The sequence below is a fragment of the Cricetulus griseus genome, chromosome 2, assembly GCF_003668045.3.
Source record: "Cricetulus griseus strain 17A/GY chromosome 2, alternate assembly CriGri-PICRH-1.0, whole genome shotgun sequence".
NCBI classification, from domain to species: Eukaryota; Metazoa; Chordata; class Mammalia; order Rodentia; family Cricetidae; genus Cricetulus; species Cricetulus griseus.
The window spans coordinates 141,867,807-141,892,568 of NC_048595.1; the positions used below are offsets into that span (position 1 = coordinate 141,867,807).

The 24,762-nt window shown below is 38.1% G+C and overlaps 1 protein-coding gene across 5 annotated transcripts in view; it reads right to left on the bottom strand.

Moving 5' to 3' along the window:
* Zfhx4 (zinc finger homeobox 4) overlaps window positions 1-24,762 on the bottom strand; it is a 177,023-nt gene that overhangs the window by 149,441 nt on the left and 2,820 nt on the right. For 2 of the 5 annotated variants that reach the window (XM_027398789.2, XM_027398790.2), the window contains exons 2-3: window positions 2,643-5,275; window positions 1,297-1,799 (exon numbers count right to left, since the gene is read on the bottom strand). In XM_027398789.2, the coding sequence (XP_027254590.1) occupies window positions 1,297-1,799; window positions 2,643-5,229 (3,090 nt within the window). In that variant the 5' untranslated portion in view covers window positions 5,230-5,275. Of the gene's footprint in view, window positions 1-1,296; window positions 1,800-2,642; window positions 5,276-8,482; window positions 8,642-24,762 lie in introns of those variants that run through there. The other 3 variants (XM_027398791.2, XM_035439998.1, XM_035439999.1) reach the window with 3 other exon arrangements.

Consider the following 24,762-nt stretch of genomic DNA (forward strand, 5'->3'; position numbering starts at 1 on the left):
TCCATCTTACATTAGGGCCTGCACTCCTCTCAAACTGAAAAGCCCAAATTTAATGCTTTCATTATCGATCCATGGAGTGCCAATACTGCAGGAACAATGTTACAGATTCTCACACTGAGTCTGTAGGTTTTTGTGCACAGTACATCTATCTAAAATTTAAACAGGAACAACCCAACTGCACAGCACCATACCAACGAAAAAGTAATTCTTGAGTCTAACCCAGATGGCCACATCTGCTTTTGCTGTTGTGTTTGCAATTTTAAATAGGATTAGAAAAGCTATAGGTACTATAATTGTTGGTTGACTCCTGATGGTATAGTTATCACTGATTTCTAGTATAAATCAATAGATAACACTTGCAAAATGGATTTTGTAATCATATTTAGAGCTTGTTACAATGACTAATGGTTTGCAATATTTTCTGAATTTTAATATCCTCTAGACAAAAGAAGTTTTTTTAATAAGTAACCAAGTTATTCATCACAGAAATGAGTGTGCTATACTTGTACAGAAACCAAGACAATCAAGGCAATCCAGTGAACTAACTACGGAAAATAAATTCTTCAGTCATTAGGGTTCAGAAAGCATCAAGACTCGTTGTGCAATACATGCTGCTCATCACTTTCATGTATGAATAACATTTGCATAGCTTATCCCAGTAAAGATAAAAGTGAACTTGTCTTCTTAAGTGCATATTTATGTATGCCACACCCTCTTGGGAGGGGAGGAAGCATTGCTAGTTGGAAAAAACAATCACGCAAAAAAACAACAGAGTTTTGTTGTAGAGACTTCCAGCTGATGCTGAGGAAGATTGTATTTGTTCTACATCAGTAAGAGTTCACATACACAAACGTCCTGTTCGGGTCATTCTTGTTTATCACCAAACAAATGACGATACATTTACAGGATAGACACTGTTTGTGTCCCTTGTTCCCTGCCTCCCTGCCTCCATTAATATTTAGTGGCATTATATTTTTATTTTGTAAAAAAAAAAACCCAATAAATAAAACATAACTTTAAAGTACTATTTTTCTAATGACACTATCCAGAAAAATTTCATTTATTGTAGGAGGCCAGTGAAGCAATCTATGCCCCCCCCAAGATAGGTGGAAATAGGGCAATGAACAAACCCCTAGTTTTCACTGCTGGGCATTCCATATACCTTTAGGAATGGTAGCAGAAACTGCAATCTCCATTCTTGCCCCTGCCCTCTCCTTGCCAGTCTATGCTCTGAACTCTGAAATGGTTAATGCTCTTATCTACTCTGTTCCAATGAAAATGGATGGCACTGCTTACCTTGTAGAGTTTCAGGGCCGCCTCATGCCTGTGATTGGTGGTATGCAGACGTAATTTATCCACACTGTTGGTGTAGTAGTCACAGGCATTGCATTTTAGGTGAACAGGGTTGCCAATGGCAATGCACTTCAGCCTCCACTCATTGCTTTTGCCCCCTTCTTTGATGTGGGCCACCAGTTGGTATTTCTGCATATGCTTATCAGTCTTGCAGTGGAGCTGGAAGTTGGCTTTGAGCTGTGTGTTGTAGTTGCAGAGCTTGCACTGGTAGATATCCCCAATTACAGCCCTCCATTCCTCTTCAGGGAGAGAGCGCTCACTGTTCACATGCACACTTAGGGCCTCCAGGCTGTCAGAGGTGAATTTGTTGCAAACAGCACACTGGAATAGCTTCAGCGCCGGGTCACTGATATAAGGTGACAGCTCTCCTGCAGTAAGGAGGGACAGGTCATCACCCATTAGCTGACCACTGGCAAGCCGGATTTCTGGCGGCAGCTCATTATTTACTACAGGAAAAAAATTAAAAGGAAAAATAGAGACTAGAAAACACAGCACACACAAAAGAATGTAAAATAAAGTCTTGACAAGGAATGTGCTTTCTCTGGAGCTTAAACTATAAAAAGCTGTAATAGGATTGAATCAGAGTCAATTACAATCATCCCTTTCAACTTCTAAATTCCCTCATCAGATAGCTTTAATTACTCCTACTGGGCATGATGATGTCATTCTGAAATTTGTATTTTCCAGTACAGGAAAGTTGATCAATACCATAACAAAACAGTCACATGTTTGTGATTTAAGGGCCTAGACGGACTTACATGAACACTAATTGTTATTTCCTAATTTGTCTTAAAGCTTGATGGGATTTGCCTAATTCTGCACTGGTTGTCTAGAATGTATTCCCAAATACCTGGCTAAGATAATGGAGTTATTGTAGGTTTAATTAGCAGCAATCACAGGCATTAAAATATTTTTCAAAAATATTTCATTAAAATCACAATATCTCAAGTTTGATACCTTGGAGAATAACCACCCAAACTGAACGTGTTAATTCTGTCAAACTCATGGCTAATGATGGCAACCAAGTTATGTAAATTGCCAAGTTATGTTAATGGACCTATCAAATGTGGACAAAATTTGCAAACTTCTAATACACTGCCACTCATGTCTTAACTATTCGTCTCTGAGCTTCATTTAGCTGAGAAGTAGAAAAAAGGACAGTTTGCCCAGGCAGTTTAAGAGAAAGCTCTTTCTCGTGGCCCGACCCCAGTTTGGTAGTGCTCCCTCACAAGAGGCTGGGTGAAAATATGATTCAAAACTGACATTAGCGTGGAACAGGAAGTACTAACCAAGTCCTGGTGCCAAAGCTGCTGCTGTAGCCGAATCCAGCTGGAATGGGTTAATCATGAGCTGAGGGTCTGCAGGATTTTCCAGCTTCATTCCGGTCAGGCCAATGTTCTGAGCCAGGTAGTACTGGTAGAGCTCAGCCTCGGCCGGGGCCAGGCCCAGGTGCAGGTTATGCTGAATCTGTTTCATGTTCTGCTGCAGCAGCATCATATTGTGCATGTGTTTCTCGCTGGTCATGTGAATCCGGAGGTTCCTCGCCACGTTGGTTTCATAGTCACAAACCTCACATCGCCAGGTGGGTTTCTGTTTAGGTTTGGACGGGGAGGGTGTTCCGCAGCCGCTGAGACTGGTATTGGGGGCTGGGGCCGAGTGGCCAAACACCTGCTCACCATTGCCATTTTGGAGATTCTGAACATTGTTCAGGTGCTTGTCAGACTGCATATGAATACTGAGGTTGCCTTTGGTAGTGGTAGAGTAGTTACAAACCTCACAACGGAAGGGTTTATAGCCACACGTGTAACTCTCTCCCCGGGCAAGCCTGGGGTGAGGCTGTCCAGTCTTACAATAAACACAAGAACCTCCTGGCTCGGGGTGCTTCTCCTTCATATGGGCCTCCAGAGTCTGCTGATATTTGTAGTGCCAATTACATTTGGGACATTTTAGGGTTTTACATGAGTTCCTTGAGTGCATCATAGTCATGTGACCACCAAGAGACCTCGAAGACCCCAAAACCGTGTCGCACTTTGGACACTCAATACCACTGCCTGGGGAGCCATCTCCTCCAGGACCTGGTGTACCAGGTGTGCTTGGGGTGAAACCATGCTGGTGTGGAGTCGCTGAACTGTCGTCATCTCCCCGGGCTGTTTCGCTGGGATGAGCTGCCGTGGCACCATCTCTACTGGCACTTACATCTGCAAAGTCCTTGCTACCAATGCTGTAGCTATTAGTAACATTGCCACTGTTCCTTCCGGCAGCAGTCTGTTTTTTCTTCTCTGTGTCATCAGCAATAGTCCCGGAGGAAGACGAGGTACCCTTTTCAATAAATTTTAGCACACTGGATGATAAAGGAGAAATGCTTTGGTTTAAGAGGGGAAAGTCTTTGTTACCAATACTATCGGTGAGTTCGCCTAATACTTCCTCGTCATCGAGTTCATTGGAATATGCATCCTCTTCATCCTCATCTCCCGGTTCAGTGGGTTCACTTTTGACAGGACACTCCCCATTCGGGTGTAAGATGGTGTTTTCTTTTGGCCTTTCACAGTTGTTCTCTTGGTCTTTGCTCTCTGACATCTTGCCAGACTCAGATGATGAGTGGCTGAGGGAGACAGAGGTAATTGGGGTGTTCACTACTAAACTAGACAACCCCCCCAGATTCACTTCAGCCTTTGGCATTTGGGTGATCCCCAGCGGCTGTTCTGCTGAGCTCGAAGGGCTCCGGCTTCCTTTCAAGAAGGCAAAGCCAGCCGGCAAAGAGTCACCGTTTTCAACATGAAAAGCGCTCCATAAACCGCGGAAGGTTGGATCAGGTCCTATGAGGTTTGTAGTAGAAAAATGGGGATAAACAGAAGTGGATTTTTTTGGTTCCAGAAAGCTTATAAGAGGTTCTTTGTCTTTGCCAATCCCCTGTATTATGGCGGAGACGCATTTATTACCGAGGAGCCTCTGCTCCTCATCATTGAGAGTCATCCGATGATCATGCACAGCATGGGTTACAAACGACCTGATATAACCGAAAGACAATTTGCACAAGAAACACATTAAAACAGGTTTCCTCTTCCCATCGCTAACACAACCATCGAATTTGGACAAGTCCACATTGTTAGGGACATCTTTGGACACACAGGAGTTTTTGGCTGAGCCATCACTGGTTAGATAGTCTTTCTCTCTCTTGTGTCGGAGATCATAGACACGGAAACTGTGCAACACAGGACCAACTCCTGCTAATGCTGAGGTATTTGGGAAAGCCTGATCGGCTGTAAATGGTTTCCCGAGGGATGAAGCGATATGAAAAGTGTTGATGATCTGTGGGTAGAACGACACAGGTGCAGAAGCAGACTGATCACTCTTCTCTCCAGTAGATGCCAGGGAGTCCAGAAACATCGCTGCTGAAAAGAGTTTGCTGTTTGCCCCTGCCTGCGCATTCTGCCCACTTTCTTTGGAGTCCTCAATTATATATGCTGACCCATCAGGCTGGTAAACTATCTCCCCTGTTAAGTTTTCCACGTCACTGTCCTCTAACTCGCTGATTTCACTCTCGTCATCCTTCAGGACAGGAAGGCGGGCATTAGGGCAGTGGTGTTCCATGTATTTCTGTAAACTGGGAAAAGAAGTGGCACATTCGTTGCAGGGTATTTCCTTTGCTGAGGTGACCTGAGTGGCAGCTGCATTCTCGATGCTGAAACCCAGCAAGACTTCACTTTTGCGCTCATCCGTTTTCAGGTTGTCATCTGTGCAGCTGTTTTCCCTGTCAGGCTCCATCCCTGCAACTTTCTCTGGCACCTCATTATCAAGTTGTGTCGTTCCACATAGCTTTGATGTGCTCTGCCCATTTTCCTGCCTTGAGATAGGAGGAGAGTCACAGGTTTCCATGGCAATTGCTACATGGGGATCTCATTTCATCCAGCCTGTCAGGGACCTGGATAAAAAATAAGGTGAGAGAAGCCATTTTTATTAAATAATGACACAGCTCACTAATAGCCCCTCACTAATTCACAGCTGCTGTAAACTTGACTATCTAAAAAGTTGAGGGGGGGGAGGACTTAAAACCATCATGCCAATCTATCACAGACAGACTTTGTACAAATGTAACAAAACACTGCAGATAGCTATCACTGGTGCTCCTATGTGCAATGCTGAGGTGTTCTGAAACCACTATGTGCGTCCACATGAGACTCAAATGTGTAGATGCGATCCTGCTATTTTTCATTTCTGTCCTCTGAAACAGCATGCCCTGGATGTAAAGGCTTTCAAATCCAGACTACCCTCGTAGAATGCATATGAAACAGCAATAATGGGTGAGCAGTGAGAATGACTGGGTTTTTGTTTGTTTGTTTGTTTGTTTTTAATTTATCTATACTCTATTAGGCAGTGGCTACAGAAGGGAGGTGGGCCTGGGAGAGAGACCAGCAAATAAAGGAGCATTAAAATGAGAAATATTACAGTCCCAGGCAGTGCAGGCCAGGCTGTTCTCTGGTTTCCATTTTGCTAGTAAACGAGCTTACTACAAATCTTCCCTGTGCAAAGGTTCTCAGCAGGTATCTAGCTGGCCCTGATTAAGCACCAATCACCATTCTTCCCCACACTTCAGTCACCTCGATGGGCAAGAGAACCGAAATTAATATTTACTGCAACCAGTGCTATCAACCTAGGGGACAATCACATTCACTCACTTTTTTTTAAACTACAATGTGTAATGAACACCATTTCAAATACCATTTGATGTTATCAGTCATGATGAGTTGCCCATCTTTCAACCAGTGCCTCATCCACCATCTCCCCTGGCTGAGTGAATCTTGTGCAAGCACTCTAGATGAAAATCCTTCAAATTTCTATTTTTAAAACTTTTCTGTTTTTTCAAGCTGTCCTCCTAGATCATATATTTCCTCTTGTGGCAGGCAAGAGTTCCTTAGTAAAAGCCATATCTATTTCTAGTGTAAAGGTAAAATGCCTGGGAAAAGTTAAGCATATGTGGGTAAAAAGCGTCTTCTTCCATGTGGGTGTGTAAGCACACCAGTGTGGGTGTGTTCACGTGTAAACTTCAGCCACTGTAAGTGCAGTCTGATTACAGCTAAGCTTCCCTGAGTCCAGGCAGATCACTCCATTTGCAGAATGATGACACTGTACACTACAGCTGAGTGGGTATGAAACTTTGGTGTTTATATTTGGCCTATAACACAGTGTCTTGATTTTTTGAAGCAGGTAAGCAAACCTCTCAAATCTTAAAATCCAAGGGACCCATGCCTTCAAGGCTAACAGAACCTTTCTTTCAAAGAATGAAAACATTCACATATCATGACAGTTTTCCTGAAACAAGAAAACTGGGTGTTCTATATTACATTACAAATTGCATCTGTTATTGCAGATATTCTGAGTCGCTGTCCTGATGCATCTTCTACCCCTGCATGCTGATACAGCCTCCACAGTGGCTGAGAGCCATGAAGAAAAGAACAGAAGATTGGGCTCACCCATATTATGGAGCATTTTAGACATTCCTTTCAAAAAGTTCTTTTAAAAGGTAGATGTCATTGAAGGTCACAGGTATGCTAAGTATTAAGGCTTTCTCAGTAATGCTCTTACTGCAATCAAATCTAATCTTGTCAGCCAAACCAAAGAGGAAGTGATCAGTTCATAATACATCAAATGAACTTCATAGATTGATGACAAAATCAAAATTCATTTTGGTGTCTGAGATGGTTAAAATGACACTCTAATTGCTTATGGGGCAAACATCACAAAGCTTAGTGTGTAATTTTAATCACGGATGAGCTCCAGGTTAATTATCTTCATGGAATGCATGTAGCATTTAAAATCTCTGAAATAATTTGATCATAATAAGCATAAAAAGCTAATAGTTTTCTAATTAGTCCACGAACATTAATGTTTACCTTCCCATGTACCCATTCTGCATAATGTATACAGATTGAAAACAGCCAAAATGCCTAAAATACAATACACTGCTGAACTGATCTGAAAGCATGAGAAAGGCAAGCAGATGCTAGATATTTGGGGTGAAAGCAATAATGCTATTAGATTAGTGGATTAAACAGGAAGTTCCAGGAGCCCGGATGTTCTTTTTCTTCCATGATTAGACTCGGTTTATGCATAGATCTACATAGAACTCATGGTCTCTACTCCAAATAGTAAGAAAAGCTACAAAGCATTGGACAGATTTATGAGTTTATAAGATATAATAATTTATTATTATGTTGTTTACAGTAATAATAATAAATTATTATTATTATCACTTGAATTCCATTCTATTTTTATCCTTACCACAGTTTTTAGCTCACAAAAATGGACACGTTCTAGAATTATTACATATGTTCTGAATGTACCTCAAATGTACCTCAGAGGAGTTGCATATAATGTGCAGTTAATCACTTAGGCTAGATGCCATATGGGATCCACAATGTATTGTCTCGGTATTTCTCTACATAAAATAGATCCCATTTTTTCATTTTATATGAAAAGAGGTGGAAGTTAAAGTTATAAGAACTGTGTTAAAGGAATTCATATCAGAAATGTAGTATGATGTATTTAGTTGTACTTCACAATCAAAATGCCTTTAAGTTTCATCTCAATAAGATACATATTCATCAGAAACCAGGTCAAATATGTAAGTTCTATACAAACAAGTTTACATTTCACTCTAAAATCAACAACAATGAAATGATCTAAATTGGCATAGATAGCAGCTTATTACTAGATTTTAATGTTTTTTTTAACTATTGACTTTCACCGTAGCAATGTTTGTCAGTGTTTTAGTAGAGTCCATGACACTAAATATGATGCCAAGTACTTCATTCTCTTCAATGCCAAATGAAGTTTTGTCTTTTACCGATAGGACTCACACAGGAAGCTTTTGTTAGCTTTATTAACACCCCAGGATGAAGACCACGAAGACAAACATTTAACTTAAATGGTAAAACAATTCCCAAAATGACTGCACATCACATTCATTCCCTGTAAAAGTTTCTTCATCATCCAAGCTAGTTTCTATTTAATCATCACCAATTTCTAGTCTCTCCTGCCAAACATGATTTTTAAAAATCACAAAAGTCCTCCAGAAATTCCTCAGAGAAACCTGCTTTAACTTTTATGTTAAATTCAGAGAAATACATACCTGCCGGTCTGCTTAGAATACGTGTGCATGGTTTGGGGTACTCTTGGGAATTCACAAGATCAGTGACTTTGATCGTGTCAAATCCTGTTTTCGGAAGCAGCAGACAATATGCAGAGAGGAGGTTTTTTTTTTTTTTTTTTTTTTTTTTTTTTTTTTTCTCCTGGTTTGCTTTCCTTTGCAGTCACTGCTGCCTGAACTCTGCTCTGCTAAATGGTCAAACCCACCTAAGAGGAGCCCCTCTAATGAAAGGGGGTGCTTCCTACACAATAGGAGAATGCCTTTGAATTCAACACTCAGTTCCCATTAGAACCCAAAATCAGAGGCCAGTTTTACCTCTGCTTTTTAATTGAGGCTACCCCAGCCCTCTTCTACGGTCCAGTGAGACAGTGTTTGTGAAATGATTAAAAAGACCGTGATCTGATCAAGAGGCCAGAATAATGGGAAAGGAACGCTAGGTTAGGCACTCTGCTAAGTGCTGGGAAAGGAGCAGGGCACCCAGCCTATTGTTTTTATATGCCTTGGCTCTCTGGCTATCTCCTAACCATCTGGGTCTTTATTTACTCCAACTGAAATGGGTTAAAAGTTGTCTGCTTAAAAGAGAATTTGATAAAAAGTTACAAATTTGAAAAAAAGAAGAAAATAAATAAAAATCCTTGAATTATATCAAGTTTCCAAAAGGTCATCACTGTCTCTGCTGTGGCCTTTTCCCCATTCCAAATCCTCTATCAATATGTCATAGTGAGTTAGGCAAAGACAAAAGAGAGGCGCAGTGTGAAAACGGCACATATATCTAATCCTGACAAAGCAATGAATAGGCCTTCACAAGTATAATTATACTTGTTTATTTGTTGCCACGTACAGAGAACTGATGAAAAAAAAATCCATCAAAGTGGTATTATGCAGACACCAAGAGCTTCTTTTCTTTGCTTGCTAAAGCCACATTGAGGCTTAAATTCCTCATTGTTAAATTCAGAAGAAAGGGGAAAAAAAAAGATTTTTGGCTGGACTTTTTTTTTTTTTTTTTTTTGCATCACTTGCTGACAGATCTTTTGTTTGCTGGGCTGTATTAGTTCACACCGCTACTTCATTTTTATCCATGCTGGAATTCATAATTATAAACTACTGGACTGGAATTTGGAAAAGGGTGTGGCTCACTAACCACAGGAAGGAGGTAGCAAAATGGTCCTCACCACTTAGTCTCTTTTGGATACATCATAATACAGGTGACATACCTGGATGGAAGCCCTGATTGCATCAGAAGACATATTTGATCTCAAGCCTTGAAGATGCTTTTCTTTGAGGCAGCCTTCACTGCAATTTGCTTATTTTAGTTGGGTGTTTAATATTTCAGGGAAAAAATTGCATAACTTCTTTCCCCTTTCAATATTAAAATATTAGCAGAGGGGATGGCAAAAGATTGAAAATATTAACTAAAAAGATCTGAAACCCAACAATTATAGGGCTATTTTGTTCCAACAGACACTAAATCAAGTAACTTAACAAAAGCACATTTTTAGAGGTGGGGTGGGGTAGTCAAGTCAGCTTTTTTTCTTGCAGGATAGAAATATATCAAAGTAAAGGCAATCTCCATAGTTAATGCCTGTGAGCTTTACAATTTAAAACAGAAAAGCTGTAATTTTTCTTTGCTGGCAATCTGGAAGCACTCTGGAGTTAATTACAGCTGATTCGGAGTGAACCACAGAAACAAAGACCAGTCTATGTCCAGACAATTATACTGCATTAACCAGCTTAGAGCTTCCTGCTGATGTTCCAGGGCTCTTCTGTTACACCCTTCTACCTTCCCAGCACGAGAGAGAATGCTTCTGCAAGAAGGAATTAATGAAGCGAACTGCAAAAGAATGTGTGACGACCTCTCCTGACACGGCAAAAACTTTCCACCCATGTCATGACAAAGGGGAGAAGGTAATTAAGTTTGAATAGAAGGATGTAACCAAATATATTCAGCATTTAGAACAAGCACATTTTTAAGAAGGGAAAGTTTACAAAGACAAGTATGCGTGTGTGACTCAACTGAGTCATTTTTCCTTGTTTCCCTCTCATTTTTCTCATTAAAATCTAAATGAGCGATTCAGTGCAGATTGGTTCCCCCCTCTATAAATAGGACCCTTGTGGCTGAAGCATCGTCTTCTCCCCCTTTGATTCTTTCTTTCCTTCCCTTTTGCTTTCTGAGTCTCCTTCCTTCTCAGATCACTAAATCTACATGGAAGTTATGCGACAATTACATAGCATTAAACATATGTGCTGTAGAGCAAATGAGGAGAGCCATACTTTTCCACTAAGCCCAATAGTTCTTAATTAGATTAGTTGTGGGAAACGGGAATTTGACTCAGTTTTCTTTACAACTTTAATCAAACTCCAGCTACTTTGCTTACAGAGGAATCAATAGTCTCTCTTTAACCAAATTATGCTATTATATGACTCATTTTATTTGTTTGCTTCAGGAAAATTTCATAATCAGTGGGCAAGATGGATCCAACACTTTAGCTACCTCTGGAAACAAACTTGGGTAATTTTGACCAAGGAGTTGATTTCTAGTTTTCTTATTCATTCTAATTGAAAATGAATAGTTTGCATTGGTGTGAGGCAAGGACACAAACTGCAATTGTGTCCTGTGCCATTTTCTGGTTTTCTCTTTTATACTGTTTTGCTAGTATTCCAGCTGACACTCAACCTTTTGGGTGATTGCTTCATTAAAGGGTAAGGGGGTCTAATCAGCTACAATATTGCTAGAAAGCTGTTGTTTGCCAATACTTAACAGACTGCAGTGACTTTTTTCATCATCTAAAGCAAAGAAAGGTACCAAATAGTGCCAGTGACCCAGTCACACTTATGTATTCACCACCTTCCCCTTTTATCCAGATTGCAAAGTAGGGTAAGCCACAGATGATCTTTTAGCTATCTCTTCCCTAAATAACACATAAATATAAAACTCAGTGAGGGAATATATTTAAATGTATTCCCTAGAAATAGTACAATATTGTGTAAACCACTCTAAACATCAAAGCATCATAATGTGGGACCAATTAGTCTTTCTTCTCAGGTCCCTCCCAGATGCTCCCATCATATTGGAAAGTTCAAGCGCATAACATTTAAATATGAAGCTATAACATGGAATCATTTCAGTTTCCTTGGAGAAAAACATGGACTCTTCAATGTCTTGGAAATATATAAGTCAAAGTTGCCATGTCTTTCCTGCACCTGTATTGTTCATCTTTAAAATGTTAACTGGCTAACCTCTCTTGATTAAAACAACTTGAATATCTAGAACACAGCAATATTAATAATCAGCAGTATTTAAACTTAATCACAATTTGCATAAGTAATGTATTTTTAACTATAGAATGTTTGATGTCAAAAGATTTATTAGTTTAGCAACAACCATCACATGTATATATCACATTATCATATATACAGTATGATGACAATAAGTTTTAATGCATGTCTGCAGTTTTCTCTTTTCACATGCTTGATCACATACACAGTGTGATAACAACATTTTCTAATCTCACATCTTTGTCTTTCCTTCCTTCACATGCATTATTACACACATAGTATGATGACAATATATTCCAATGCATAGCTGTGTTTTTTTTTCTTTATCGAGTCACACGTAAAACACTGAACTACTGACAACTAAGTATTTAAAGGGTAAAATAATTTTATGATTATTTGGGTTTCACTATTCCCGCCAATATAACAATAAATGCACTAGTGTTAAGTATATTAGAAATCATTCCTTGCAGACTAAACCAACCATAATTACCTTCATAAAACTAATCAGAGTTCAGGTATTCCAGAAAACATTCCTATTCCCCTGCTTTTACATGATTTCACAGAGTTTTAACAAAGAAAGTTATGTGCATAATAATTCTTTAAATCACTACTAAGTGGCTTTTGCTATATAGTATTCTTAGAGTCTCCCAAATGCAACTGTTTTTATGTTCAATGTAAATATTTTAAATTACTGTATATTAAAAAACCACATTAGGACTAACATAATAGGGAACATAAGTGGAATGCCAAGTTCTTCTGGATGAAATCTTGGCAAATTTATTTTTGATCACTAAGATTAGCTGGTTATTTTACTTCTATTTTGAAAAGCCTTTTGTCTATGAGCTCTTTCTCTCTCTCTTCTCTCCCTCTTTTCCTGCCTTTCTCCTTCTCTCTCTCTGTCTTTGCCCTAAAAGTTGATTTGACTGCTGCCCAGCAGTGGAGTGAGCAATTCGGTAATTAACTTTTGTGTTTTAAATCTACGAAGTTTAATTAGATTTCAATATAAACAAACAAATGTCAACCATAATTATAAGCTCCTTGGTTTACCCACATATTATCCCTTTTCAAACAAACTTGATGTCAAACAAATTAAAATCAAGCAACCGGCAATTTTGAGTTGAATTCTACACGATCTGCTGGTAACCTGATTACTTTAACTTCAATATCATTACAGGAAAGTATTTCAGGAAAAATAATTACAAGAATTCCAACAGGAGACAAGCTTAATGGTATTGATTCAAAAGATGCATGTTCCCAGGACCATGTTGAAGAAGTAATGTTAGTTCAGTTCTACAGTTTCTATTAAAATGAAGTTGGCCAGCTTGAAGAAATTCAAGATTAGTATCTGAAGAACTATAGATATGAAGCCAACTAAATAATTATTGGGTCCCAATTATCTTACATGTTAAGTAGCAAAATATTAGTGTGGAGCAACTATGAGCCATGGGGTTTGCAGGTTTGTTTACTGACTGGTGTATCCATTAGGACCAAGGACAAGTGGAGCTGTCAGGACATAATGAAGGTAAATGATTAGTTAGCACCAAGCCTGAACTCTTCTTCAATGCAATAAGAGTTAATTAAAGTTTACCATCAAACATCAACCAAAGCAGGATGTTGATCAGGTTTCAGCATTAAGTGCAAACAGACAATAGTTGGCAGCAATTAGTGCAGCTATCAAATGACATGCAATGATAATTATACATTTAAAGCAGCTAAAGAGGTAGGAGAGAAACTAATCAGCATCTTTGACGACAGATACTCAAAGGGCAGGAAACAGGTATCAGATTATTTCACTTTAACACTGTAAATCAATAGAATTAAACAAGAAAAGGTTATATGGGCACATCAGCTGAAAGAGAACTGTTAGCTGGATCCAAAATGAAATGAGTCTGCTAGAACTGGCCTATCAAAGATAAGAACTTATGTAGGAAAAGAAAATCTGTTACTTTTCAATTAATGTTTCAGAATGAACTCCATGCAAAGAAAGTTTAGCTTCTTGATTTTGTGTAAGTGCAACTATGTCACAAGTATTCCCTTGACAGAATTGTTATTGAAATTAAGTATTAACTTCCACTCTAATGTCAAAAGCATTTGATACCTGAATGTTACTTCTGTGTATGCAACTACTCTTTACTTCCATAGATGTTAGATAGAAGATCGAAACTCTTTTAATGCAGCTACACTTAAAGGCCAGGTATACATGTTGGGCATATGTATGCATGTTTAGAATATGACATCTTTCCCTTGATGCTATCTCAAACCTGTAGCTTCACTGTGGCTTAAATTGTTAACCCCCCACACAACATATGCCTTGGAGATTCCCAGCTGCAGTCTAAAGCCCATTTCCAGAACTGTGTCAATCCTAGCTCCCACTCTCCACATCTCACCAACACAGTCTGTTATGCTAAGGATTTGTACACAGTGTTGTCGAATCCCAATCTTTCCCTGGAGCTAAATCTAAGCAGTGGCTGGCTCCCAGTACAAAAATGTGTCTCTCCAAAGGCCCTTTTGCCCCTTCTGTGCTCATACACTCATTGGTTCTGACACCTTCACTCCAACAGTGACAAATGAGCTGATGACTCTGATGTGATTGCACACCTTTATCTAAAGATATATCATGAACTCTCATCACCATCTCTAATATGGCTGTTTGGGTTTCTGTAATGTATTGTGAAATTTTGAGATAAGAACGTGTGTGTGTGTGTTTGTTTGTGTGTGTGTGTGTGTGTGTGTGTGTGTGTGTGTGTGTGTGTGTGTACTGGATTTGTGGGGGTTTAAGTCTCCACTAAATGTCTAGTCAGTACAAACCAGACAATTGACTGCCATTTAAATATCTTTTCTGTCCTCTGGACATGAGCAGCTGGAGTAGAGCATCATTTGTAAAGTAATATAGGTGAACCTCCTCAGATAAACATGGCTAATCAGTGTGTAGGGCAGTCCTGGTCTTCAATTCTACTCCACACTGTCTATAGTTTCTTCTTACCCTATTTTTGGCATTAGATCTCTGTTTACTTCAGGGAAGTAAGGCACTGTCAAAAACAGTTTTACTATGACATTGTCATATTTTTCATTTAGAAAGAGGCCACATTTCTCAGTTGTTATTAAATGTGAAACTCTTTAGGTTATTTGAAAGGCAAGCCTTTGCTTTAGCATAAATACCTTCACCTTCAGGCCTAGTAAGATCCCAAGTTCCAGGTGCTAGTTCTTGGTACATACACTATGGAATTTATACAGTAGATTCTCCTTATAGCCTCTTTTCTCCTCTCAGGACACACAGTCAATCATAGGCAATTCTTCCGTAACATAGAACAAGAAAGGAGGTCAGGCTTTGAGGTAAAGTGCTGTTCACTCTTGGCCCATGCAAGGAGTGCTTGTTGGCATCAGTCCCCTTCTTAGAGCAAGAACAAAGCCAAGTTCTTGTATGAGTTTTTTAATAAATCAGAGGTGAGCCACTTTAAGTGCTGTCTATGATTTCCTTGTTGACAGTGAATACTTAAACAGCCTTCTATGACCAGTGACTTCTGGCAAACCAGAAGGATTCTTAATCAATTGATAGCCTGCTTCTTTTCAATAAGTAAATACCCCTCCCCACTTTTCTTACAACTTTTCACCTTGTAGACTATTATGGTCCTGCCTCTACTCACTTAGCTGTATAAACACAGCCCAGTCAGTTACAAGAATTAGCACAAGACTCAGATGCCTGCAAACCAATGTTTTTGGTTTACAGATCAAACCATCCAACCAACCAACCAAACAAACAACACTTTTGAAAACTAGGAAACACACACACACACACACACACACACACACACACACACACACACACAAGATCTCGTCCAGTACTCTGAATTACTTTATCCTTCCCAGACATTTATATGAGCTTCAGTTCTCTTATCAGTTAAAAAGAGAATTGTGCCCATTTCCTTCTGACTACAACAATCTAGATCTCTAGTATAAACACCCATTTACATTGCCCTAAAAGTTTTCTCTAAGGAATTTTTCAGAAAAGGAACAACCAATTTAAATTTATACACTTCTTTTCAATACCTAGTTGAGAGAGGGAACAAAATCTGCTAGTATAAAATAAACTGAAGATTTCAGTGTGTGCTTTTGATAATCATTAATATGTTCCTCTGCAGCTGAAGCTTCAAGAAGTTGCCAATAATATGCCCATCACTGTGGATGCAGTAGTTAAATGGGTGTGAGCACTAACCCTATAAATGCTACAATTTATCTACAGAACTCTTAAGCAATACAATATAAGGCCACTTACATTTCCATAAAAATATAATCTTGTTTTAAAAATATGTATCACAGAGGAAGATTATTAAGAATTAAATTATTTTTAAAATGTAACAAAAATATATTTCAGTTTCTAGATGGTATCAAACAGTGCATTTATATATTTATTAACATTTAGATAGTCTATTATCTTTGAAACAGGATTATCCTTCATCAAATAATGCATTATTGTAAAAACACAAAACTTTTATTTACCCTAACAATTAAGGCAAGTGGATGCTAATAACTTGTTGGAAAAAATTCCTCAAGGTGATTTAATCATTCTGTAGACATTTATGTACATGTATACATGAAACTGGATTTTTTTCCTTCAATCAGATAGAAATTTTGTTTAATAGATCACCATGCAATAGCACTACAGAAATTCATTTCATGGCATACGAAAATCTCTTAATAACAAATACATAGAAAAGTGTTTCTATGGCTTGTAAGACAGTTTTGGAAAGCCCTCTAATTCACAGGCTCTCAAGCAAATTGAGTTCACTGCAAGACTGAAGTGAGCTTTGTGGTCTTTTCTATTATTGTATTTAATGGACAGCCAGGACTCATGAGTTCATGTGAATTGACCAAGGTCTGAATTATTTAAAAACTGTTTCTCTCCTAATTTGCTTCATAGAAAAATGAACAACCAGAAATGCATTAAATATCTAGAAGCACTCATAACTAAACCCAGTAGTGATGATGGAGTGAGAGATAATGGTGTGGAGAAAGAGTCACCTGCCAAGCTAGATGTCATCCAGAGACCTGCCAAGGGGAAAAAAGATGTGAAAAGCCTACTATCTCCTCCCTACCACTGAGACATATTCATTGTCTAATGCTTATCTCTTCTTATCAGGGAGATGGGCCACACTACTCAGATCCTTGTAGATTTACTTTATCTAACACTGACCATCCAAATGTTTCATTAAAACAAGATATAAAAAAAAAAAAGATACAGTGCACGGCCACAGTGACCACATATCATATCACATCACACTGACTTACTTTTCAGTTCTTGACACTTACATTCAGCAAACCTGGAGACACAAAATAGCAAACTGAGGCTTACAAAGATTAAATACTTGGACAAGGTCACTTACACATTTAAATTAATCAAGATACCTTGTAACAGCCACGATGCCTATGGGTCACTAGGTTGCTAAGAAGTTAAGTAGACTCTCATCTAAAATTTAAGTGAAAACAAACAAACTTACTTAAAAGGAAAATGAATCCAAAGTAAACAAAATGAAAGTGTAGCCTGGCTTGAATTATGTGCTGCCTTAAAAACTTCACAACCTTGTCCTCATTTACTTCCCTCACAAAGAACGGAAAGTTTGTCCTTGTTCACACCATGTTCATGACATTAAAAATGCATTTTAAGTCACTGAGGTCATCAGTATTTTTATGAATCATAGTCTCTTCTTGGCCATTCAGAGCACCTAGACTAACCTGTTACTTAACACAGAAGTATGTAGAAGAGTCAGTGCTGGGAGGCTGCCCGGATTCTGCTTAGCCCCCTTCAGAAGCAGAAAGCACACTTGCTCAGAGAAAGCATTCCTGCTGGACCGCCATCACACATCTTTCTTTGCTTCTCTTCACCATCTTCACAATCTTCATTTTCATTCATGCAACAAACCCTTTCACAGACACACATGATACTGGGGCAAGCACCAATCCTCGAATGATGGAACAAAGTTCTTGTGTTCACACTCTCCTGGCATGCTGGCTATGTTGATAATTTCTCATGAACTCAATTCCAATTTTCCAAAGGATCTAGCTGAACTGAAGTGAATGAATGGAAAGCTGTTCTCTAGCTATTGAGTCTTTAATTTTTGGAGGTCTCAACAACTTCCTTGCCTTTTCTTTGTTCTACATAGCTTATTTTGACCAATTCTCAGAAAATGAAGGAACTTAGCTTGTGGGAGGAAATTTTCATGGTTTGCTACTGAGAATATCTATGGAACAAAGAGAAGCATTCAATCAGGAAGTGAACAGGTGTGTGTGTGTGTGTGTGTGTGTGTGTGTGTGTGTGTGTGTGTGTGTGTGCATGTGAGTGGAGTAGACGTGTTATCAAAAAATAAGCATAATTGTATCCACTAAGACAAAACAAAACAACTCATTTAACAGATTCAGTAAGTCTTAAGTACAAATTACACCATTCCTAAATTTATGGATTTTTTTTAAGTGTTACAAAGTGAAAATTAAAGAATACAGGTTTCATGGAGGTATCCTAGGAGGAAAGATACATCTATCAATATTTGGGCTTCTTAAGGTAATTCTTCTAAATAGGCAAATTTTAAGATTCACTGAACTCTTTCTCTTCAAAATTTTATTTTGTTTTGATTTTAAGAATATAACCAGGCTGCATACAATGGAATGGAAGCTTTTGTATTTTAATGTTGTTACAGCTATGGGTTTCCTTTCTTCTTTATAGTGAAAAGGGGCTTTATGGACAGATATAAAATGCATATTTTAACACAAAAGTCAATTTTCCCTGTTTAAAATGATTTAGATCTAAGTAAATATTCGTAAAATGTTCTCTGGTTTTATAGCAAGGACGAAATACAATCAATAAACATTGCTTTTAGAGGCATGTGCTAAAATATGTGCTACCCACTTTTTATCTGAGCATTGCTGTGTCCCCAGGACTGGCAGGCATCAGACAGAAAAACTAGATGCTACTATGCCAGCCTCCTAGCTGACCAAAACAACTAAGTTTGCTTGGAGCATTAAGGCATTCTGACAATTCTTAATATTTTGTTTATTTATTTTTTACATCTAGAATGCTAAAGTGGATAATTATATTTGTTTGGAGCATTAGGGCATTCTGACATAAGCACCAAGTTAGTCTACTCCAATTCTTAATATTTTGTTTATTTATTCTTTTACATCTAGAATGCTAAAATGGATAATTATATTATGGATGCCTCTTGCCAAACATGGCTTTAGTGTCAAAGCTATTTTTACACTCCATGCATACATTCAAAAAATTCCTCAGTGGCAAGTATTTCATTTCCCTCACAATCCTCTGAGTAGGGGAGTGGAGAGCAGCCATTTCTGACCTGAGGATTGTATGACAAATGTGAAACCATATCAAACTTCCAAGGCAACTTGTGAACCTCTGAAATGAAGGAATTAACACGATATCAACTCCAGCAAGATAGAAAGGAGCCCAATCCTCATGCAAGAAAATAATGCCACTGAGCTCTCATTAAAATCCCATTTTGTCCTGAGCCATCAAAGACCAGGAGTGAACTAAGATTTTGGTTACGTTGTCAGGGATAAGTAAAACAAGTGCCAAGAGAAACTGTGCACTTTGAGTTCTCACATGTGTCCATCTGTTCACATATAAACATATATTCTGCTCTGTCTGATTCTTGCAATCTTGATATCAGAATACCCTGGGTTTTTGCCCATTTCCTAAGAATGCAGACATCACATAAGCTACTATTAACCCACGTGTGATCCGCATCCATGGTGGCTGGAATTCTGCCAGTTACAACACATGGTGCCTGCTTAACAATGTCTTAAAATATAAATGAATTTATTTTTTAAATTAACACATTTTTCTTATGGAAATACTATAATAAACCCTTATTCATGTAAAAAAATAGCCTCCATGTGGATTTTTTTTGTTCTTTTAAGACTTTTTTTCAAGCATATCATAAAGTTAACCATAAAAGTTTCTGAAACAATCCAGAATTTCTTGACAAATTTTAAAAAGGACTCTAGTAAAGAAGTTGAGTTACTTTATAACAAAGATCAAACACTTTTCCTTTACAATATGCTGTACTCAAGAGGCAACCTGTACACTTTCTTTTATAGAGCAACACTTTTGATTTCTCAAGTTTCCATATAACCTTCATAACAGAACACCAGCAACTGAACAACTAAATTGATGAGACAAACGGAAGTTCTGTTACTTAGCCACAAACTAGAGTAATATCTGCTGAAATCTTTCAGCTCTGCTCCAGGGAAGCCTTCTCCATGGATCCCAAAGATAATGTGTGGTGACTGCAACTTGGAAAGAGCTTTCGTAAAATGTATATACATTTATACAAAGCGTATGCAAATAATGATCTATTCTGCTGTTGATTTACATCTATACAAAAGAACCAGTTCTCACCTTTGAAGGTGTCTCAACACATGGTATTTTCATTGCCCTCATTATGACTGAAGAAACTTCATCAAGAGACCTGCTTATATCACCAACTGATAAGCAATTACATCTCTAACTAGTGACAAGGAAAAACCCAACTGCAAGCATTTCCAAGTGACCTACAGCTCCTAGACATCTCTCAAAAGACCTACTTAAAACAAACACAGAGAACACCTATGAACTAACCAAAAGTTTGCGTTCAGATCTTCCCTTCTTAATTTACACAAGTTGATAGGCCACCTAACATTACCAAAAGTCAGAATACACCACTCTGCTCCCATTGAAGTGTTCTGTCAGTTGAGGTAGTTATTTCTTATCAATGGGAATGAGTACACTATAAGGACAGTAATTAAATGAACTGAGAATTCATGCCATACCAATGTCTTCTCCTAAAATAACCATTTTTTTGCTAGCAAAATGCTGGGAATTCTGAATCCTCAGTAGTCAAGCATCTACCAGCTTGTACTAACTTCATCCATATCTTCCCAATCATGATGAAAGCTCAAGACATCTTAGCAAGTTGCTGAAATCTGAGTCTGCTTGTTTGCTTATGTCTTGGACAAACATAACTTTCGAGAGAGCAGAACATAGACATAAAGAGAGAGAAGCCTGCATTTTCATCTTCCTTTCATCTTAGTCATTCAGTCAACCATTCGGATCCCTATTCAACAGAGCTTTTCATTATGCAAAAAAATGCTAATCCTTTTCCGATGCTTTCACACTTGTATAAACCCCCATGCCTTCAACTGAAAAGCAATTATATCAGTTTACCTTTCTGTCAAAAACAGGATTAATATTCTAATAACAGAATCTCCTTTCTTTTCCTATCTTTTTGCTTTAGGAAACTAGTGGTTCTTAGTACAGCCATTCTTTGTACAAGAACACATTATTTTAAATATCATTCTGTTAACCAATGGGTGGAAGAAGCAGAGGCAGAAGCAGAAGAAAAAGTCCTTCAGTTACTGCAGAAGCTCCTTTTTGTCAGAGACTGACCTTGCCTTGCAGATGCCCAAAGAGAATGAGACCCACTCTGGTCTATTAATCAGAAACAAATTATGAAAGAATGTAGCCGGACTGGTTGACACTATCCAGTCTTGGGAGACTCAGTAACAGCCTAGTAACAATGTCCTCTTCATGGGTAATGAACAGCCATGACAAATGGGGCAGAGAAACTATTTATTTGCATATGCAAATTCCCACACAAGGGAAACATGTACAAACAAGTGTCATTGTAAGGTGGATTAGGCAAACAACGATTTCTTTTTAGGACATTCTGCAGCCCAGAACATTAGTCAGCACAATTAAACCAGTCTCCATGGAGACTAATGAAATTTCACCATGGTATGAGTTAAATTAGATAGCTAGTTATGTGTTTCCACAATCCAACTTGAAATCCATTATTGTTTCAGAACAATATAGCAATTGTGCCTAGCTGATCTTTGCCAGCTCAACAAGCTCCTAAGTTGACAATTTGCATATGTTAATATAATTAAGCACTAATTACATGAAACTTGTACATATTCACATGCACTTTCCCTGGGCGCTTTTCAGTTTGAACCTTGGCCAAGTCTTTAACCCTTAGAATGTTTTTTTAGGGGAGGGGGAAAATAAAACCCAAAAGACAAAAACAAAAACCCACAGTGCCTATAGGGACAGCCCCTAGGCAGACACTGAAAAGCTCTTCATTTATGAATACAAAGCTTAACCTGACTTCTCATATTTCTAGCCACAATGACAGAAAGTATTTGGTGAGTGTACTAGAAATCCGGGAAAAGAAAATGAAGACAGGGGTACCAGTTAGAGCAGTAGTTAAAGGCCCCTAACAAGTGTCTGATATAGGAGAGCAATCGCACTCATTTCCAGAAAGTGTTAGGAAAGATTCTGTTCTATTGCCACTGTCAAACCTTGGGAGATAAAAATGGTTTGACAACAGCAAAAATAGCAAGTAGAAAAGGGAAAAGGAGACAGTAGCAGCTAATGAGCTTTACATAAATATATGCAGAGGCAATTAAGCAATGTTAATTACTATAACAGCAGTTAATTGAATATAATTAGATATTTTAAGCCACTGAATAAAGCATAGTTAAGATTAATTTTATTGAGATTAATTGTAAATAAGGATAGATTAACTCTGTGTTTTGACAGGCATAAAAAGTAGTTCTGCAAATTGGATAAGAGCATTGCCACCAGTCCAAAAATTATAGATTATTTTAGTGTCACACCTCAGAATCATCTCCTCAATAAACATGACTTTTCAAACCCAAACACACAGGAATCTTTAAGAAAAACAAACAGCTTGCAGAGATTAAAGAGCCTTTTGTCCTTTTTCATGTGCATTCCTTTTAACAGACTAAATTAAGCGAATCTGGTGTACGTTTTTTAGGAAGGAACATTTCACACTGAATGGAAAAAATGTTCTATCACATATGAAATTCTTGCAGCTGTGTGGAACTTGGTCCAGATGGTTTAAGACTATAAAACAAGACCAAATGATAGGCAGTAGGCCTTCTGAAGATTACGTGATAAAGTCAGTCTTTTATTTCCACCCCAATCAAGCCTTATATTTTCTGATACAATTGTGTTTCTCCAAGAGAGTCTCAAGAAGTATTGCTCCTACTAAGTGCTAGAAACTAAATATAAAGAATGGAAGGAGGCCTCATTTAACAGATACCAGCCAAGTCAGCCAGCCAGAAAACTCAATGATAGCTATGACAACAATATATGCAAATAATACCACTTGATTATTACTGTCAGAAACAGGGATCTCTAAATGTACTTCTTAGGAAATTGTTGTTACATGAAAAATCTCTTCCTTCCAATACTTTCACACCCAGCTAATTCATGCATAGTGTTTTAGAAAATTAACACAGTCCTCAAGAATGCTGAACAAATCACTACTAAGAAAGGGGCATCAATTGATTTTGAAATAAATCAATAGGTGATTAACATAATATTTTTAAAGCTGCAGAATATATATACCATGCACAAACACATACATGATATTCCCAATATACTATAGCTTTAATCGAAGGAGAGCTTTACACTACTGACCCTGGCTCTACATTGCCTCACAACTTCTGTAGGGCACCTTTAGTCTTTATAACGAAAAACCTAAAATGGTCTGTGAAACAAGACTACAACAAGCCATTCTGCAGTGAAAGATTTTAAATCATCCAGCCTCTTCTAATAGACTTGAGACTTATTGAGGTAGAAACCATAAAAAATGAAGAAGGGAAATTTAATCCCTGAAATATTGATTTGCACATTAATATCATATAGGCAGAGGGCAATTTGGCTTCGTGGAAATGACACATTGTCGACCCTTGGTGAAGTCAGAGCCAATCTAACTGCTGAACATGTCTGAACCTCAAGAGTTATTAAGGGCTTCCCTTCTTGCCTTTATGACTTTTCTTCAGCCTACCAATGCAATCTTAAATGTATTATCTTTAAGAAATAATTGTAAAACCTCAGGGGTTTTCCAGTTAATGGAAGGGAGGCCAAACCACATCAGATTCTGAAATGCAACATTAAACCCTTGCAATCAACAAAACCACCTCAATTCTCATCCATCCAGGGCAGGAGCTAATATTGTTATTAGAGATAATCAGATTTCATTGTGTAAATTTAGGCTCATGGTCAGAATGGAAGCAGTAAATTCTGCAATATTAAACAGCAATTTTCCAAGCCTCTTTTCTGTTTTCCCTTGCTGTTGCAGCACCTTTAAAATAAGCCAACTAGCTCACAATTAATGAACAGAGTTGGGCTACTCTGCCAAAAACTGCCAAAGATTACAATAGAGCCCAAACATGGTTGCCTGTTTTTAACTTTAAGAGGCAACTTTCACTTCCCAGACCCAGAGCCACTGCCTCTGCCTCACCCCACAGTGGGTGCTGTTGCTGTGACACACACAGCTGGTTTACCTGACCTTTCTTTGTTCCTCGGGTACATTTCACTTTTCAGATTTATGGTGCTACCCTCATATTTCATTGACCCTATCTCCATTGCTATAAAAAAGGAAAACATTCTAATAAGAGTTTACTTTTTATATACAAGAGCAGCCAGCTATTGAATAAACACACAGCGATGCTTTCTGCAGTTTACGCCATAAATATTAAAACCATTAGAAAACAACTGTATGAACCTTATGATCCGTACACTGAAGCCAGGTGCCAGAGGTTAAAACAGCTGGCTAGCCATCTTTTATTTGTGTATGTCTTCCTGCTGCTTGCAACTCCAGCCCTTGAACAATATCAAACATTCCCTTAAGGATTTACTTTTTATTTTCCTTTTTTTTTTTAAGATGAGGAAAGAAAATCTTCAATTTCTTTAATATTCTTCTCAGTCGAGAAGAAAAACTCTAAAATGCAGTCACAACGAAGTGAAATAATCCCAAATATGCCCTTTCTGCTTTATTTAAACCCATCCTTTTCAGCAAATGCTATGCACACCATTCTTTTTATTCTTCAGTTAGAAAAGAGAAAAGAGCAAAGAGAGAGAGAGAAAGTCCGAACTTGCTCTGCCAGTTTTGTCAGTAAATATAAAGTAA